The sequence below is a fragment of the Acipenser ruthenus genome, chromosome 50 (assembly GCF_902713425.1).
Source record: "Acipenser ruthenus chromosome 50, fAciRut3.2 maternal haplotype, whole genome shotgun sequence".
Taxonomy (NCBI): domain Eukaryota; kingdom Metazoa; phylum Chordata; class Actinopteri; order Acipenseriformes; family Acipenseridae; genus Acipenser; species Acipenser ruthenus.
In genome coordinates this window covers 6,773,313-6,793,369 of record NC_081238.1, presented here as the reverse complement: position 1 = coordinate 6,793,369, position 20,057 = coordinate 6,773,313, and the positions used below count along the sequence as shown (strand labels likewise).

Sequence of the window (20,057 nt, the reverse complement as noted above, 5' to 3'; positions counted from 1 at the left end):
ACATACGAACATAAGAACATAAGAAAGTTTACAGACGAGAGGATGCCATTCAGCCCATCTTGCTCGTTTGGTTGTTAGTAGCTTATTGATCCCAGAATCTCATCAAGCAGCTTCTTGAAGGATCCCAGGGTGTCAGCTTCAACAACATTACTGAGGAGTTGGTTCCAAACCCTCACAATTCTCTGTGTAAAAAAGTGCCTCCTATTTTCTGTTCTGAATGCCCCTTTATCTAATCTCCATTTGTGACCCCTGGTCCTTGTTTCTTTTTTCAGGTCACAAAAGTCTCCTGGGTCGACATTGTCTCTACCTTTTAGGATTTTGAATGTTTTAATCAGATCGCCACGTAGTCTTTTTTGTTCAGGACTGAATAGATTAAATTATTTTAGCCTGTCTGCATACGACATAATTCTGGTTGCTCTTCTTTGCACTCTTTCTAGAGCAGCAATATTCTTTTTGTAACGAGGTGACCAGAACTGAACACAATATTCTAGGCGAGGTCTTACTAATGCATTGTAAAGTTTTAACATTACTTCCCTTGATTTAAATTCAACACTTCTCACAATATATCTGAACATCTTGTTGGCCTTTTTTATAGCTTCCCCACATTGTCTAGATGAAGACATTTCTGAGTCAACATAAACTCCTGGTTCTTTTTCATAGTTCCCTTCTTCAATTTCAGTATCTCCCATATGATATTTATAATGCACATTTTTATTGCCTGCATGCAATACTTTAAGTTTGCTTAGTATACCAGAATCTAAATCATTAATGTAGATTAGGAATAGCAGAGGACCTAATACTGATCACTGTGGTACACCACTGGTTACCTCACTCCATTTTGAGGTTTCTCCTCTAATCAGTACTTTCTGTTTTCTACATGTTAACCACTCCCTACTCCATGTGCATGCATTTCCTTGAATCCCTACTGCGTTCAGTTTGAGAATTAATCTTTTATGCGGGACTTTGTCAGAAGCTTTCTGTAAATCTAAATAAACCATGTCGTATGCTTTGCAATTATCCATTGTCAATGTTGCATCCTCAAAAAAGTTAAGCAGGTTAGTTAGACACGATCTCCCTTTCCTAAAACCATGCTTACTGTCTCCCAGGATATTGTTACCATATAGGTAATTTTCCATTTTAGATCTTATTATAGTTTCCATAAGTTTACATATAATAGAAGTCAGGCTTATTGGTCTGTAGTTACCTGGTTCGGTTTTGTCTCCCTTTTTGTGGATCGGTATTACGTTTGCAATTTTCCAGTCTGTCGGTACAACCCCTGTGTCAAGAGACTGTTGCATGATCTTGGTTAGTGGTTTGTAAATAACTTCTTTCATTTCTGAGTACTATTGGAAGGATCTCATCTGGCCCAGGGGATTTGTTTATTTTAAGAGCTCCTAGTCCCTTTAACACTTGTGCCTCTGTTATGCTAAAGTTATTTAAAATTGGATAGGAACAGGTCGACATGTGGGGCATGTTGTCCGTGTCCTCCTTTATAAAAACCTGTGAAAAGTAATCATTTAATATATTTGCTATTTTTTTTCTTCATCTATGATTTTGCCATTTGTGTCTCTTAGACATTTAACCTCCTCTTTGAATGTTCTCTTGCTGTTATAATATTGGAAAAACATTTTGGAATTGGTTTTAGCCCCCTTAGCAATATTGAATTCTATCTCTCTCTTGGCCTTTCTAACTTCCTTTTTGACTTGTGTTTGCAGTTCCAAGTATTCTTTCTGTGTACTTTGTTTTTGGTCCATTTTAAACGCTCTGAAAAGTGCCTTTTTTCTCTGAATATTTTTTTAATTGATCTATTAAACCATTTTGGCCATTTTGTTTTAGATTTAGATTTGTCTGCTTTTGGGATGTAATTAAAAACAGCCATCCTTTTTCTGTGGATGTTTTCTCTATTTTACTCCAATCTACTTCTGTTAGTCTCTTTTTCATACCTTCATAGTTTGCTTTTCTAAAATTGTAAACTTTAGCTTTAGTCACTACTTTTGGGGTTTTAAAAAACACTTCAAATGAGACCATGTTGTGGTCTGAGTTTGCCAATGGCTCTCTGACCTTTGTTTTAGTTATTCTGTCTTCATTATTTGAAAAGACTAAGTCAAGGCATGCCTCCCCTCTAGTCGGTGCCTTGACAAATTGCGTTAGGAAGCAGTCATTTGTCATTTCCACCATTTCAATTTCATCCGTCGTGCTCCCCACCGGGTTCTCCCATTTTATACAGGGGAAGTTGAAATCCCCCATTAGTATGGCTTCTCCTTTTCTACACGCATTTCGAATGTCATTGTACAACAGATTATTTTGCTCAGCGTCTGAATTTGGCGGTCTATAACATGCTCCTATTATTATGCCCTTTGAATTTTTGTCCATTATTCTGACCCATATTGATTCTGCGTTGTTTTCTTTGTCCAGATTTAACACCTGGGCTTCAAGACTATTTCTTATGTATAGCGCTACCCCTCCGCCTCTTCTGTCCTGCCTGCCTTTCCTATATAGTGTGTACCCACTAATATTATATTCGTCTCCATCACTCTCAGACAACCAAGTTTCTGTAACACCTATCACATCGTAGTTACTTGTTAGTGTAGTAGCTTCAAGTCTCTCAGCCCTGCTGATCTGAACTCTTTCTATCTTTTCAGATCGATGGGTGATCCTGCAGACTAATCCATCCTGACCCATCTCTCAGCCCTGCTGATCTGAACTCTTTCTGTCTTTTCAGATCAATGGGTGATCCTGCAGACTCCCCCCCAGCCTGTGATTGAGGGAGACACTGTGACTCTGAGGTGTCGTGTCCGCTATAATTCTCATATTACCAGGGTTGTCTTTTATAAAGATAATGAAGAGCTACAGTCCCGGACTGACACAGAGCTGAGTGTGGATCGTGTTTCAAAGAGTGACGAGGGGTCTTACAAGTGCAGAGCGTGGAGGAACGCCTCTTACCTTGGTGAATCTGCAGAGATGCGGGTGTCAGTGAGAGGTAGGTTCATTCTAACAGCTGAGTTTTATTGAGAGAGAGAGTCCTCACCCCCTTCTCTGTCTGTAATGTCTCACAGATACATTCACACTGGAGTCTATTCCAGCTGTGTTAATGTGACTCTGCAGAGGTGCGGGTGTCAGTGAGAGGTAGGTTCATTCTAACAGAAGGAGTCCTCACCCCCTTCTCTGTCTGTAATGTCTCACAGATACATTCACACTAGAGTCTATTCCAGCTGTGTTAATTTTCTCAACACAACTCAGGTGCTGAAGTAACGGGTCCTAGCAAAGTTTTCTGATATGAAAGCTCTTCCTGGTCTGAGTGACTCTCATACTCTGAGTAGTCTAGAAGCTGTAATAAAGCAAAAAGAGGACCTTTTAACACATGTCTTCTCATTTAAAATGAAAACTCACAACATGAAATAAAACAGGACAGTGCCTGTATATTTATTCAAAACACAAAACAAACAAAACAAAAAGCTGAACTCCTTCAAGGAGTGCGTACTAAACTTTGCCAGTCCAAACTACTCAACTGGACGGCTAAGCTGTTGACCAGCAATAAAACACCTGTACTTATTAAATATCAAACACAGTGCTGAGAGAGAGAGAGAGAGAGAGAGAGAGAGAGAGAGAGAGAGAGAGAGCAATAAAACACCTGTACTTATTAAATATCAAACACAGTGCTGAGAAAGAGAGAGAGAGAGAGAGAGAGAGATAGAGAGAGAGAGAGAGCAATAAAACACCTGTACTTATTAAATATCAAACACAGTACCTTCTCTTCAGGTTCCCACACAGGTCTCTCCACAGGCCTTAGCCTTCACACAGACAAGAGACACACCTTTTGACCTTTTTATATACAGATAGGTGTCCCTAATTACATTAATAAAACAATGAACTCCTTTGCAGCAGGGCAGCAGGAGAGAGCCCTGCACATTATTTTGTATTTGTGTTTTCTGATTTATGTATTATTATTAATTAATAATAAAACAATTAAATTAAATAAAACAATAAAGCAAAACAATTCAATTAAACAAATGTGCATTCGCACATGTTTTTTTTTCCCCATGCAGGGAGGATTAGCCCCCTCCCTGCTGTGTTACACTTCCCCCCCCCCTTAAGTGCGCAGCACTGATCGGCCATTCCAAGGCCACATTCCCCCCCCCCCCTTTGAAGTCCGGCGCCCAGAGGAAGGGACCACGATCCGGCGAGGAGGGACCCAAACGGCTTGCCAGGGGCGACCGACGATAGGCCGGTAACCTGGACGGTGCAGCGACAGGCAGAGGTGTGAGCCACGGGACCGGCGCAGCGACATCCGAGACTCCAGGGGGAACACAGCGGGAGGAAGGGGGAACGCCAGTGACGTCACACGACCGCGTTGTGACGTCTGAGGTATCAGGGGGAGCGGAGCAAGGGACCAGGTGAGCAACTGTGCCTGGCGGTGCCCCGACCTGGGCACTAGGTCGAGCACAGGGAGCTCCATGCATTCCTGCAGGGTGTCAACGAGCACGGGGCAAGGGACCGTACCCATCAGCGCCGGACTGCTTTGCTGGGGTGGAGGTCGGGGCTGTGGTGGAGCTGGGCACTTTAGCTCCTCTTTCTCAGACAGCTGCAGCTCCTGCTGCGGCTCGGGCACTGCCGGTTTTCTCTCCAGAGCAGGCAGCTCCGGTTCCAGAACTTGCAACTTTGGCTCTGGTACAGGCGACTCTTGTTGTGGTGCCGGCCACACCACCTTCTGAAGCACCAGCTCCAGCTGTGACACGGGGAACTCCAGTTCCCATGTGGGCAACCCCCACTCTTACCTCCACTGCTGTGTGCTCTCGTTCTGCTTGCGAGTTGCCTCCTGCATCTCCGCCGTGGACTTCTCTAGAGCCCTTATCAGCTCTGCAATGTCCATATTTATTTATTTATTTATTTATTTATTTATTTATTTTTCTGCGGGTCAGTTGGGGCTCTTGCTTACCGCTGCCACCATATGTAACCGAGCACGCAACTCACTCGGCTTCGTTGCCCCTTAAAAACACCGACCCAACACAGAAATGGAGATTAAAGCGCAGTTGCGCTATTTTTAATGAACAACACCAAAACAAAACACACACAAAATAAACACCTAGCTCTGTACGAGCACTAACTAACACATAGGAACACCCTGACTACAAGTGGGACAGCTAGGCTGTTTCCCCACTAAACAATAAATAAAAACCACACAGGTTTAATACAGTACACCTTTTACCTCACGACTGCCAGGAAGCAGAGTACTTCTTTCTGCCTCCTTCTTCTCAGCCGCCCCGAGCAAACTGACTGCCCTCTTTAAATACCCTGCACCTGGTTCTAATTTAACAATAATTACCAGGTGCAGGGGATAATTAATAATAAAACAATTAACAAATTAAACAATAAAGCAAAACAATTCAATTAAACACATGTTTTTTTTTTCCATGCAGGGAGGATTAACCCCCTCCCTGCTGTGTTACAGCACATACACAAACAGGAGTGTAAACAAAGGGTGGAAAAACAGCAATACAAAATTGAAAAACAAAAACACTTTTCAAAACAAAGCTATAAAATAAAAGGTGGCCAATACAGGGGCCGAGCGCTACCAAAAAGGAGGGTCCCACTGCCGAAGTGCATGAGCTACACACCCCTCACTATACTGTATGGAGATCGCTCCTGATCCCCCTAAACTAACCCTGCTCTATATCAGTGCCAGTGACGTAGGAAATAAGTTGACTGGGAAATAAGTTGATCGCGCAAGCGCAGTAATGCAAAAGTAGGCAAAAGTAAGGCAGAGCAACAGTTTGATTAAAGGGGAGGTTCACTGCATGGCTTTTTATTTTTATCTGACCGTTTTATTTGCAAGACTGTGTATGATGGTGCGTGTTCGTGCCACTGTCTTTTCGTATGAACTTTAAAATGTGTGATCGACGGCTCTTTATATGGTAAATTGTTTTAAACCCCTGTCTTTATGTTTCTATAACATCATTGTCAATCAGATGTAGTTTATGTGTGATCACAGAGATTTATTTATATATTAAATGATTTTACACGTCAAAATGTTGTCAATCTTTAATCAAAATTAAACTGTTTCAGTAATATAATCTAATGACATGCTGCATCCATCATATTAGTATGACAAGGTCGTATTTTGCATCCATCATCCATGCTGCATCCATCATATTAGTATGACAGGGTCGTATTTTTACATTTTAATATTAGTACAGCTGTAACTTTACTACAGTTTAGACACGGCATTACGTAGACCTCCATATACTGTATGATCTCTCTTTCTTACAATAGCTGTCTTGGTTGGTATTGAACTACAGGCATTTACCACGGTTTAGCAAAGACGTTAACTCTTTTTAATTTTTAACTAATTAATGTATTGGTTCTTCCCAAACTTGTAATTGAAATATACATGCATGATGAAAACAAGTCTCCTGTTCGTTTTCTGTCCTAATTATACAAAGTACAGTATGTAAAAATAAATGAAGCAACAAAGCGCATAATACAAAATAATAATAACACTGTATAAGCAACATTTTTCAAGTACATCATGTGATTTATGTGACCGTGGCATTAGTAATTGCAGCAGGGAGCTCAATTTTTTCTAAGACTGAAACTCATGCTTTAACTTTTGGAAAGTCGCTTGTATACCTGTCCATACAGTAGTGCTTCCCAAAACAAGAACACGTCCAGAAATGCAAAATAACGTTAAATATGGAACACATTTTGCTAGTTAACATTTGTTACATTAATATCACAGGCAGCTTACAAATTTCTCTGTCTGTCTGCTATCTGCTATCTCCTCCTGGATGCACTCGCATCACCTCAAACTCAACCTCTCTAAATCTGACCTCCTTTTCTTTCCCTCCTCCCCCTCCTCTGATCTCTCTATCTCTGTTCCTCTGGAATCTACCACACTCTCTACCTCCTCCTCAGCTAAGAACCTCGGAGTCACCCTGGACCCCTGCCTCTCTTATTCCCAGCACATCTCCACTCTGGCACCCACTTGCTGATTCTTCCTGAGCAACATACGAAGATGCAAGCAAGCAAATCTTCACCCAGCTGCTTTTACATCATGTGACCGAGTGAGTCACTCATCAATGAAACAATTAGCTCAGCCACTGGTCTCTTAACAGGATGTTCCCCAGTTTCCTATGTTGGTCAGAGACTGAAACCTTGGTAGAGCACCCTTCTGGCCAACTCAGGTATTACACTGCAAACTTATATTTTAACCCTTTGCAGTCCATTTATTAAGTGCGTGTCAGGCACGTCAGGTCCAATTTATTTTCACACGCGCAGTTAATTTTAGACGCGCTGCTTAAAAGTATTTTTTTTCCACAGTCAAACGGATTTAAAAGGCCCTGCATATCAACAAAGCACTCACTAGGCATCTCCAGCCCCGCCCCACCCTTTAGTTCGCTATAGCGTTCACATATGCTAAGAAATAAATAATAATAATAATAATAATAGTCGTATATACCGATCGATCATCTTCTGATCACTCGTTTTATTACCAAACTCCTCAATAATGCGATCCAAGTCATTATTTTATTACTAGAACATCTATTTATTATTATTTGTTTATTTAGCAGACGCCTTTATCCAAGGTGACTTACAGAGACTAGGGTGTGTGAACTATGCATCAGCTGCAGAGTCACTTACAACAACGTCTCACCCGAAAGACGGAGCACAAGGAGGTTAAGTGACTTGCTCAGGGTCACACAATGAGTCAGTGGTGAGGTGGGATTTGAACCGGGGCGCTCCTGGTTACAAGCCCTTTTCTTTAACTGTGATATTCTCTGAGCACTGATGCAGTAACAGCCAGCTTGTTTCCTTATGGCCGCCAGGGGCAAGTATGACTAATCATTTTTTTTTTTTTTTTCGGCTTGTCTCGGCTCCTGTCGCTCCCACTCAGCCATTGAATGGTGTGAAAGAATATAAACACCTCAGTCTAAATTAAGATCCAAAGTTATTCAGTGCACTTCATTAACATTCTAGCAATTGCAGGGAGAGACAATCAGAAGGCAACTGAACATAAGTTCTTCTAGTAACCCATGAGTTCTCTGCTCGCAGGCAGAAACAAAGAGTTTATATAGCTAAACAGGCATGATTCTACATAAGGCAGTAACCAATCAAGTCTTTACAAGTATTCTGCTTGTACCAATCACATGTTAATAAGCTTCTTATAGTAACCTTGTATTTCTATCAACAGTGGCTAATACTTTGCATTGTGTAAGAAAAGTGAAGATGCAAGCAAAATGTTTATCTAGTTTCTTGGCAACTTGCAGTTACAGATAGTGACAGCTAGAACACTCTGAAGAAATAAAAGACCTATTGTACTCTCTTACTTACATACACAGACTTTCTGTCACGTACATAATTTTTTTTTCAAACTCAAGTCTATGTCTCACATTGTTTACTTCCACAATGATCTTCTCGTTTTTTTGATGATGTCAGACAGGGTCCGACAATGGACCGGATAGGAATAATTGCAATGTCGGACCGGGTCCGACACAGGACCGCAAAGGGTTAAAGTGTAGGGCTTTCACCCTGCCACACCACTACTGCACAGAGACAGACAGACAGACACAATGTATTTTCTAAAACTTGTGCTTTTCATATTCAGGTCTGTAATGCTCTCAGTAATTCAGGTAGTGCAGTACCCTACAGGGGCATTGCATTGGGACCTGAGTTGGCAAGGAGATTTAAAATGATACAAAGCAATTGTACAGTGAAAAACAAAATCAATAAAAAAAGCTTAAAACATTATTTTCTAATCAACAATATTAACATATTTATAAAGAAAATCCTATCCTCTAAATGTTTTATCATTTTATAATTATCTGCGCTGAACAGAAATGTTTTGTTTTTTTTATTAAAGGTTAATGCATTCTTTAATTCAGATTTTTATGAATAATGTGATTTTCTTCCCAGGCTGCAACAATAGTGGTTTTGTGAAAGCTGGTTTAGCACTTGGCAATGACAATGCTACAACATGAGTGACAGACACCCTGCTGAACCCAGGATACAGACTTTAACTGGGTTTGGATCCACAGAGCCTCACTGAATATGAAGCCACAGTCTTAACCTGACCTGTGAGGCAACAGTGAACAAGCCTCCTGTCTCCACTACATGGCTTTTACCCCACAGTGTTATGGACTGCTATTGTATTACACTGACCTAGCCCCCAGAGTGCCCCCCAATTAATGTCTAACAATGCTGATCAGAGCTCAGCTCTATAATTAATATTCAGAGAAAGGTGGTGCCCACACTCTGAGAGACAGGAGCAGACACTGACTCTAATTCTTCATCCTCTCTGTTCACTCACTCTGAGAGACAGGAGCAGACACTGACTCTAATTCTTCATCCTCTCTGTTCACTCACTCTGAGAGACAGGAGCAGACACTGACTCTAATTCATCATCCTCTCTGTTCACTCACTCTGAGAGACAGGAGCAGACACTGGCTCTAATTCTTCATCCTCTCTGTTCACTCACTCTGAGAGACAGGAGCAGACACTGGCTCTAATTCATCATCCTCTCTGTTCACTCACTCTGAGAGACAGGAGCAGACACTGGCTCTAATTCTGTCATCTTCTCTGTTCACTCACTCTGAGAGACAGGAGCAGACACTGGCTCTAATTCTGTCATCTTCTCTGTTTCTACAGAGCTTCCCCAGACTACACTCACCCTGGAGCCTCCATTCCCAGAGATATTCACCGGGGAGACAGTCACTCTGAGGTGTGGGGTTGAGGGGGGTTCTGCTGGCTGGAAATATCTCTGGTACAAAGACAGTGAGGACACTCCAGTGCTCCAGACTGCTGGACGCAGTATAACTGGTGACAGCTACACAATCACTGCAGCTGCTCTATCTGACCAGGGCCAGTACTGCTGTCGAGGGCAAAGAGGAGATCAACCATGTTCCTCTCAGTGCAGCGATCCTGTTACACTGACTGTGTCTGGTGAGTTTATTAACACAGTGATCCTGTTACCCTGTCTGTGTCTGATGAGTTTATTAACACAGTGATCCTGTTACACTGACTGTGTCTGGTGAGTTTATTAACACAATGATCCTGTTACACTGACTGTGTCTGGTGAGTTTATTAACACAGTGATCCTGTTACACTGACTGTGTCTGGTGAGTTTATTAACACAGCGATCCTGTTACACTGACTGTGTCTGGTGAGTTTATTAACACAGTGATCCTGTTACACTGACTGTGTCTGGTGAGTTTATTAACACAGTGATCCTGTTACACTGACTGTGTCTGGTGAGTTTATTAACACAGTGATCCTGTTACACTGACTGTGTCTGGTGAGTTTATTAACACAATGATCCTGTTACACTGACTGTGTCTGGTGAGTTTATTAACACAGTGATCCTGTTACACTGACTGTGTCTGGTGAGTTTATTAACACAGCGATCCTGTTACACTGACTGTGTCTGGTGAGTTTATTAACACAGTGATCCTGTTACACTGACTGTGTCTGGTGAGTTTATTAACACAGTGATCCTGTTACACTGACTGTGTCTGGTGAGTTTATTAACACAGTGATCCTGATACACTGACTGTGTCTGGTGAGTTTATTAACACAGTGATCCTGTTACACTGACTGTGTCTGGTGAGTTTATTAACACAGTGATCCTGTTACACTGACTGTGTCTGGTGAGTTTATTAACACAGCGATCCTGTTACACTGACTGTGTCTGGTGAGTTTATTAACACAGCGATCCTGTCACACTGGCTGTGTCTGGTGAGTTTATTAACACAGTGATCCTGTTACACGGACTGTGTCTGGTGAGTTTATTAACACAGTGATCCTGTTACACTGGCTGTGTCTGGTGAGTTTATTAACACAGTGATCCTGTTACACTGGCTGTGTCTGGTGAGTTTATTAACACAGTGATCCTGTTACACTGACTGTGTCTGGTGAGTTTATTAACACAGTGATCCTGTTACACGGACTGTGTCTGGTGAGTTTATTAACACAGCGATCCTGTTACACTGACTGTGTCTGGTGAGTTTATTAACACAGCAATCCTGTTACACTGACTGTCTCTGGTGAGTTTATTAACACAGTGATCCTGTTACACTGCCTGTGTCTGGTGAGTTTATTAACACAGTGATCCTGTTACACTGACTGTGTCTGGTGAGTTTATTAACACAGTGATCCTGTTACACTGGCTGTGTCTGGTGAGTTTATTAACACAGTGATCCTGTTACACTGACTGTGTCTGGTGAGTTTATTAACACAGTGATCCTGTTACACGGACTGTGTCTGGTGAGTTTATTAACACAGCGATCCTGTTACACTGACTGTGTCTGGTGAGTTTATTAACACAGCAATCCTGTTACACTGACTGTGTCTGGTGAGTTTATTAACACAGTGATCCTGTTACACTGACTGTCTGGTGAGTTTATTAACACAGCGATCCTGTTACACTGACTGTGTCTGGTGAGTTTATTAACACAGTGATCCTGTTACACTGACTGTGTCTGGTGAGTTTATTAACACAGCGATCCTGTCACACTGGCTGTGTCTGGTGAGTTTATTAACACAGTGATCCTGTTACACTGGCTGTGTCTGGTGAGTTTATTAACACAGCGATCCTGATACACTGACTGTGTCTGGTGAGTTTATTAACCCAGCTGAAAACAGAGCAGTGTTCTCAATACAGACCCTGCAGAATCCATCAGTAACATTGCCCATGTTTACAACAGAAAAAAAAACAGACTGATATGCTGTTGCCGTACCTTTTAATACAATACAATATTAGATGTACCTGCTTTATTAAGAGAGTTAATAACAAACTTGGCCGTCAATGTGTTTTAATTGATGTGGGGCTGTGCTAATAATTCTGATGTCAGACATTGCTGTGGTATTAGTAATGAATATTAAAATTGCTAATTTGTATACCCCCACATTATCTGACTCGAATCCCATCTCCCAGGCTCTCTGTTAGACTTCGAAGCTGGCTTGGGACTCCTATTGTTATTGTAAGGTTTTTATTATTATTATTATTATTATTATTATTATTATTATTATTATTATTATTATTAGGCGTCCAGGCCATAGGCTGGGAAGCCTATTGTTATTGCTGTGAATCTTCTTCTTCTTGTTCTTTCTGTCAGAGTTGCTTGAAAACTCATGAAAATCGGACGGTTGGTAGATGCCTATGGGAAAGTGTCGCGGAAGAATAAACACATGTCGTAGGTCACATGGTTTAGCCAGCATATTGGCTTAATTGAAAAAAGGGGTTGCCTAAATGTAAAAATTCACCTTTCGAAAACCACTTATTGCAGAGTGCTGAAACTGGGTATACTTGTTGAGGGATAGTCCAAGATTAACTGGTGTTCATAAGAAGCTGATGGGTTGTGTGGTATGGTGGCTATGTTGGATGACATCATAATCACACTTGGATGACAGCATAATTACAAACCACGAAAAAATTGGTAAAAACTTGGCTAGTGTGGTTGTCAAGAGAAGTTGCTTCAATAAGAAACATGGATGACATCATCAGCATACAAAACTGGCTAATAACTCCTTATAGAATGCAGATAGGGTCATGGGTACTATGGAACACCTACAGGAACCCATATATTCTGTATCAAAAAAATGTAATTATATGCTATAAAAATGTTATTGCCTGTGACCTTTGACTTCTCCTTAAGGCCATGGTCATGATGGAACACATATAGGAAGACATGTATGTTCTATATAAAAATGTAATTGCCAGTGACCTCTGACCTCTCCTAAAGGTCAGATAGGGAGATAAGGTCATGGTTACTGAAGAACACATACAGTAGCCCATATATTCTCTATAACAAAATGTCATTGCCTGTGACCTCTGACCTCTCCTTAAGGTCATATAAAAAGCTGCCTTATAACTACTTACAAAGTTTAGATAACATGATTGCACAAAAACCTGTGAAACGTTGCTGTATAGTAGTACCCTATGGGAAGTAATGCCCACAATTGAATGAAGATGATTGCTCACATGGATAGTGACCAATCGATTTGCATAAATTTCATGGTAAAAACTAAGAAGCCATAAAGTTGCTTGCAACTCTAGTTATTATTATTTTTTTTCTTCCCAAAACTTTAAACTGCTCCTGTTCACATGTGGTGTAACCAATCAACATGAAACCTGGCAGGTAGCTGCCTATGGGAAATGATTCATCTGAAACTTCGCATATGTCATCAGCAACCATTTTACTATCAAAATGGCTGCTACCAAATTCGACAAAAATGCGACCCAAACATCAAACTGCTTCTGTTTGCAAACCATTTAACCAGCTAACTCTTAACTTGGTGGCGTTATCCTGGGGACAATGGAATTCAAATAGGGAAAAATTGTGTTCTTTTGTAAAACAAGATGGCTGCTAGACATTTTCTTAAATTTAAAACCACTTCAGTTGAAAAATTGTTTATTTGATTAACTCCAAAGTTGACAAGCATCATTCCTGTGTCAACAGAATTGACATTTTCAGAAACTGTGTTTGTGCGTAAACCAATATGGCCACATGACGCATTTCTTTAAAAACCTTTCAAAATCTTCGGTCAAATGTAAAACTAGCTTATAAAGCCTTACAAAGTGCAGATAGGTTAACGGTTACTGTGGAACACATATAGGAAACCATATGTGCTCTATCCAAAAATGACCTTGCCTGTGACCTTTGACCTCTCCTTAAGTTAAAATGTAAAACTAGCTTATAACTCCTTACAAACTGTATATAGGTCAATGGTTACTATAGAACACAGAGAGGAGCCCATATACAGTATGCTCTATCCAAAAATCACCTTGCCTGTGACCTTTGACCTCTGTAAGGTCAAATGTAAAACTAGCTTATAACTCCTTACAGTGCAAATAGAGTTATGGTTACTATACAACACATTTAGGAACCCATATATGCTCTATTCAGCAATTACCTTGCTCGTGACCTTTGACCTCTCCTTAAGGTTAAATGTAAATTAGCTTATAACTCCTTACAGTGTGTAGATAGGGTCATGGTTACTATGGTGTTTAAAGTTATAAAGCATCATGAGGTGATGAACTAATGCAGTATTTTGAATTGAAACTGCTCCATAAAACTGATCTATTGCTGACACTTGTGCTGAAATGCTACAGCTTGCTAAAATTTCCACCTGGTACTGAGCTTGGAAGCCGTAAAACTGCCTGGCAGTTCTAATTATTATTATTAAAAAATAAAATAATTATTAAAAATTATTAAAAAGCATAATTAATACAGGCAATGCATGCTTTTTAATTGCATATTTTGTAATGTGCACAATCAATTATGTATAAACAAAAACAGGGTCAATGCTTTCGTTATGCATATCAAAGATTTGTAATGTCACACAAAAAGGCTAAATTATTAATAAATTAATCAATCCTTTTTAATGTCAAATGGGAATAAATGACCATTTTTAATCTTTATGCATGTTTACACATTCTATGAATATGTCTGTTGCACTGTGCTGTCCAGCACTGTCTGTCTATGTGTGGAAATAAGGGCTAATCAACCAAGAGAACAAATTCACACACAGAGAACATCTACAAATATTACAAGAATCCAGAGCTATGCTCATAATACCCCTGAGAGACAGTAACATTGAGCTGCTTTTATTAGAGACTGTCACAAAGACGGCCAGAGTGGGTGGCGTCAGACCAGAAAAGGAATACACAGAGACGGTGATGGTGATGAGCTGAGTGCAATGGCTGCACTCAGCGTTTAATAACAAATAAAAGGTTTTAAACAGTACACAAAACAGGACACGGGACTTGCGCCAAAATAAACAGACAAACAAAACGGACTAACACTAAACAAACGGTGCACGGACAGACAGACAGACACGGTGAGTACAAACAAACTTATCTTTACGTTTTTACTGATTTACTTATTTTAACTCTCTCTCTCTCTCTCTCTCTCTCTCTCTCTCTCTCTCTCTCTCTCTCTCTCTCTCTCTCTCTCTCTCTCTCTCTCTCTCTCTCTCTCTCTCTCTCTCTCTCTCTCTCTCTCTCTCTCTCTCTCTCTCTCTCTCTCCCGTTCTCCTCTTCCGAACACCCAACCCTGACTGAGTGCTACGTGTCTCTATATATACTGTTGTGCTGGGATTCAATTACTAATTAATTATTCACTTGAATCCCAGCACGTGAATTAATTCTGTGCAACCCCGTGCTCACATATTACATTTTAAATGCACGTGCGTGATGTGCAATCCCGTGCCTAAATACAAATATACACTTTAAACACACGTGAAACACAGACCCGTTTATATCCCGTGTACCAATCTATACACCAACATTAACATACGCACGCATACATACACAAAACACACAAATGCACACAGGGGCGGGGCACTTTGCCACAGAGACCAACACAGTTAACAAGTCCATGTGAACAGAGCCTGTGGGTGCAGGTCATGCTGAACTGGGTTTTATTTCTGTCCTTGGCAGACAGGTCTGTGTTTCTAACAGGCCTTGTTTCCTTTCTTGACTGAAACATTTTTTGTTTCCTTTACAGGCAAAACGATAAGAAGCCTCTATACTCCAGCACTGACTCTGTCTCTCTAAGGAGCCTCTATACTCCAGCACTGACTCTGTCTCTCTAAGGAGCCTCTATACTCCAGCACTGCCTCTGTCTCTCTAAGGAGCCTCTATACTCCAGCACTGCCTCTGTCTCTCTAAGGAGCCTCTATACTCCAGCACTGCCTCTCTGTCTCTAAAGAGCAGGTGGCTCTGGGGGAATCCCACTATATGGAAGACGCTGGTTCTGATTGATTTGAATATCTTGGTCAGACAGCTTCACAATCACTAACCTGTCTTCATGTCATCTTTTCGTAGCTCTGTTCTCCAGGGTGACTCTGACAGCATCTCCAGGAGCCACAGTGAAGGAGGGAGAGGCTCTTAACCTGACCTGTGAGGCAGCAGTGAACAAAACCCCCCGCCCTGAACTCCACTACACCATTGTGAGAGACGGGGAGCCTGTGACTAACAGCACTGACTCTGCACTGTACAGCATAGCCAGCACTGAGAAGAGCCACACTGGGAGCTACACGTGTGCTGTGGAGTCACAGGGAGTGAAGAAGAGCAGCCAGGAGCTACACATTGAACTGCAAAGTAAGATTACAAACCCGTCCTACATGACTGTCCTTGATTGAAAGTGATCTCACAGTAAAATAGGTCACATTGTGATCCCATTATATTCCTATTCCCTGAAGAAACAGAATAAACAGACCACAGAATTACCAGCAATTACAACACAATGGATTGGTAACAAATCCTGCACAGTACAGACACTGTTTTTATACTTTGCAAATTCAGTGGTGTATATTTCCCACTAATGTTTTAGATTTAGAGTGGCAAGTTGAAGGCTGTTCCTATAGAGCGAGTGTGAGCAGGGTAATGTTCTTGAATCCCTATCAGCTCAGTCAAGGTGTATGGAAGTCACTCGCACACACTCATACTGTACCTTCCTTCCCCCAGCGTCCTGGCACAGCGCTGTTGCTATTGGCTACTGAGTGAGCTTCACTTTGATTCATTTCATTGTGTTCACTCTGCTGCTCCTTCAATACTGCAGGATCCAAGGTGAGACTCCCAGTCAGTGCACACATTTCACCTGGCCTGTCACAGCACACATGCAGGCTTCTTCTTAAACAGCACAGCCCAGTCTTAGGGATAGTTCATTAAGAAATCATTATTTCATCATTAAACATGCACAGCTAGTTTACAAAATAAACATTTTGGAAGTTTGTATTTATTTTTGTTAACACAATTATAAGAAACAAACTGAACAATCTGTATATATTTTTCCAGGTTCCCCGTGTCTCGCTGGTGGTAAGTCAAGGTAAGTCAGTATTAGCCAGTATGTGTACAGACAGGGGGCAGCACTCGCTATCTCTACCTGTCATCATCCTTTACAGCACTGAAAATGGAGATGGGAACTTTCTGATTAGCTCTTTAAGAATCCCTCTTACAAACTCTAACGGTACCCTTCACTTAGACCTGTGTCCTGAGATGCTATACAGGGTTAATTTGGCTTTTTGGTTTCCAGATGATAAAGATCTAAGGCTTTGACATATTTGACTCATAATCTTTATTCTTTGATTCTTCAATCTAGAGTATTAATAATAACCCTTTTGTCAGTAATGTCACAAAGCTGCTGCCTCCAGAGTGTCTTTACAGTTGATACACAGCTGCTCCTTACCCTGAAATGCACTCTGTGATTTCAATGGGACTTGATTCCTCTGAAGCCTAGAAGTGTCATCATCCTTTAAAGCTTTTGTTATTGCTGCAGTTAAACTCTGAACCCTCCTTGTGTGTCTCTGACATCTGTCTCAGGAAAACCTCGGATCAGGATCAGGAGCAGTCAGCAGAGGGGATTGAGCTCTCCAGCCGTGTGCAGCACACTGGAGTGGAACTGGAATAGTGCTGCATTACCATAGACTGGAGTGGAACTGGAATAGTGCTGCATTACCAGAGACTGGAGTGGAACTGGAATAGTGCTGCATTACCAGAGACTGGAGTGGAACTGGAATAGTGCTGCATTACCAGAGACTGGAGTGGAACTGGAATAGTGCTGCATTACCAGAGACTGGAGTGGAACTGGAATAGTGCTGCATTACCAGAGACTGGAGTGGAACTGGAATAGTGCTGCATTACCAGAGACTGGAGTGGAACTGGAATAGTGCTGCATTACCAGAGACTGGAGTGGAACTGGAATAGTGCTGCATTACCAGAGACTGGAGTGGAACTGGAATAGTGCTGCATTACCAGAGACTGGAGTGGAACTGGAATAGTGCTGCATTACCAGAGACTGGAGTGGAACTGGAATATTTGAGCTTGTGTTTAGTACACACTAGCAGCTGAGCTGATAATCGTATTGATGTTATTTTGTGAAAACAATAAAGCGTTAATACTGCCTTACAAAAAATGACTCTGAGTGTTCTGAAGTATACGGAACGTGCGGGTGATGTCATAGGTTGTCATGGCAGCGGCGATCATCACGGGAGTGGTCATCCGGGACAAACGCTTGTGGATTTAGAATAAAAAAAATAATATGGAAGACCAAATTCTAAAGTGCATAGAAATGAAACTGCTGAGGATGAGAATTCATTGCAGAATGAAATGATGAGGGCTCAGAGGTTTCAGTTAAAATCCGACATACACACATATACAATATATACAAATTCATGACAACACAGGGAGAATATATCTCATACATAATAAAGACAATTCATCTATATAATATTAGAAAGAAAGAAAATAACTCTCCTAACCCCTCCCCTCCCTCCACCCCAACCTTAAAATAACTCTCCTAACCCCTCCCCTCCCTCCACCCCAACCTTAAAATAACTCTCCTAACCCCTCCCCTCCCTCCCTCCACCCCAACCTTAAAATAACTCTCCTAACCCCTCCCCTCCCTCCACCCCAACCTTAAAATAACTCTTCTAACCCCTCCCCTCCCTCCCTCCACCCCAACCTTAAAATAACTCTCCTAACCCCTCCCTCCACCCCAACCTTAAAATAACTCTCCTAACCCCTCCCCTCCACCCCAACCTTAAAATAACTCCCCTAACCCCTCCCCTCCCTCCCTCCACCCCAACCTTAAAATAACTCTCCTAACCCCTCCCCTCCCTCCCTCCACCCCAACCTTAAAATAACTCTCCTAACCCCTCCCCTCCCTCCCTCCACCCCAACCTTAAAATAACTCTCCTAACCCCTCCCCTCCCTCCACCCCAACCTTAAAATAACTCTCCTAACCCCTCCCCTCCCTCCCTCCACCCCAACCTTAAAATAACTCTCCTAACCCCTCCCCTCCCTCCATCCACCCCAACCTTAAAATAACTCTCCTAACCCCTCCCCTCCCCTCCCTCCACCCCAACCTTAAAATAACTCTTCTAACCCCTCCCCTCCCTCCCTCCACCCCAACCTTAAAATAACTCTCCTAACCCCTCCCCTCCCTCCCTCCACCCCAACCTTAAAATAACTCTCCTAACCCCTCCCCTCCCTCCCTCCACCCCAACCTTAAAATAACTCTCCTAACCCCTCCCCTCCCTCCCTCCACCCCAACCTTAAAATAACTCTCCTAACCCCTCCCCTCCCTCCACCCCAACCTTAAAATAACTCTCCTAACCCCTCCCCTCCCTCCACCCCAACCTTAAAATAACTCTAACCCCTTCCCTCACTCCACCCCAACCTTAAAATAACTCCCCTAACCCCTCCCCTCCCTCCACCCCAACCTTAAAATAACTCCCCTAACCCCTCCCCTCCCTCCCTCCCTCCCTCCAATTTAGCAAAACCAAACGAATAAAAAACCCTTGGGTTTCCAGAATTAAAACAGTATCCAAAGTCAGTACTGAAAACTATAGCATATAGAGTAAGGCCCTAACAGCAATTACAAAAAAAATACATCACAGTATCTAAACCTGTCTAATGATTAACTGTTACAATACCGTAGCTTGCTTCACTCGCTTTGTTTTGGCTGCATTGTCGTCATTTTTTTTTAAATGTGGGTTGTGACAGATATTCAGATAAATTGTAACATTGAAGAGATGGGCTTTGTATTAGAGGCTGTGTGGTCCAGTGGTTAAAGAAAAGGGCTTGTAACCAGAAGGTCCCCGGTTCAAATCCCACCTCAGCCACTGACTCATTGTGTGACCCTGAGCAAGTCACTTCACCTCCTTGTGCTCCGTCTTTCGGGTGAGACGTAGTTGTAAGTGACTCTGCAGCTGATGCATAGTTCACACAGCCAAGTCTCTGTAAGTCGCCTTGGATAAAGGTGTCTGCTAAATAAACAAATACTAATAATAATAATAACAATTAGAAAACTGGTGACAGAGTTGGAAATCGCGCGTGATGGGCAAGTGTATTAATTTGTTACATTATTTATCGGATAACAGAGTGCTGACTATGTATATGGGATACGTATTCCCATCAAGGATCACAGAAGAGAGGGAAAAAGAGAAGAGAGGGAGAGGAGAGGAAAGAGATGAAGGATGGGGGAGAGGGGGAATGAGAAAGTAGAGGGGGAATGAGAGGAGGAGAGCGGTAGAAAAGGAGTCTGCCGTCCTGATGCTTT

The 20,057-nt window shown here is 41.9% G+C and overlaps 1 protein-coding gene across 1 annotated transcript; it reads left to right on the top strand.

Annotated features, from left to right (window-relative positions):
* Positions 1-2,646: 2,646 nt before the first annotated feature.
* LOC117404862 (low affinity immunoglobulin gamma Fc region receptor III-like) lies at positions 2,647-17,496 on the top strand. The gene is made up of 6 exons (XM_059015371.1): positions 2,647-2,650; positions 2,717-2,980; positions 9,643-9,936; positions 15,821-16,096; positions 16,793-16,823; positions 17,318-17,496. Exons 1-6 carry the CDS (start codon positions 2,647-2,649, stop codon positions 17,403-17,405), a joined length of 957 nt encoding a protein of 318 aa, XP_058871354.1. The 3' UTR covers positions 17,406-17,496.
* The last annotated feature ends 2,561 nt before the right edge of the window (positions 17,497-20,057 follow it).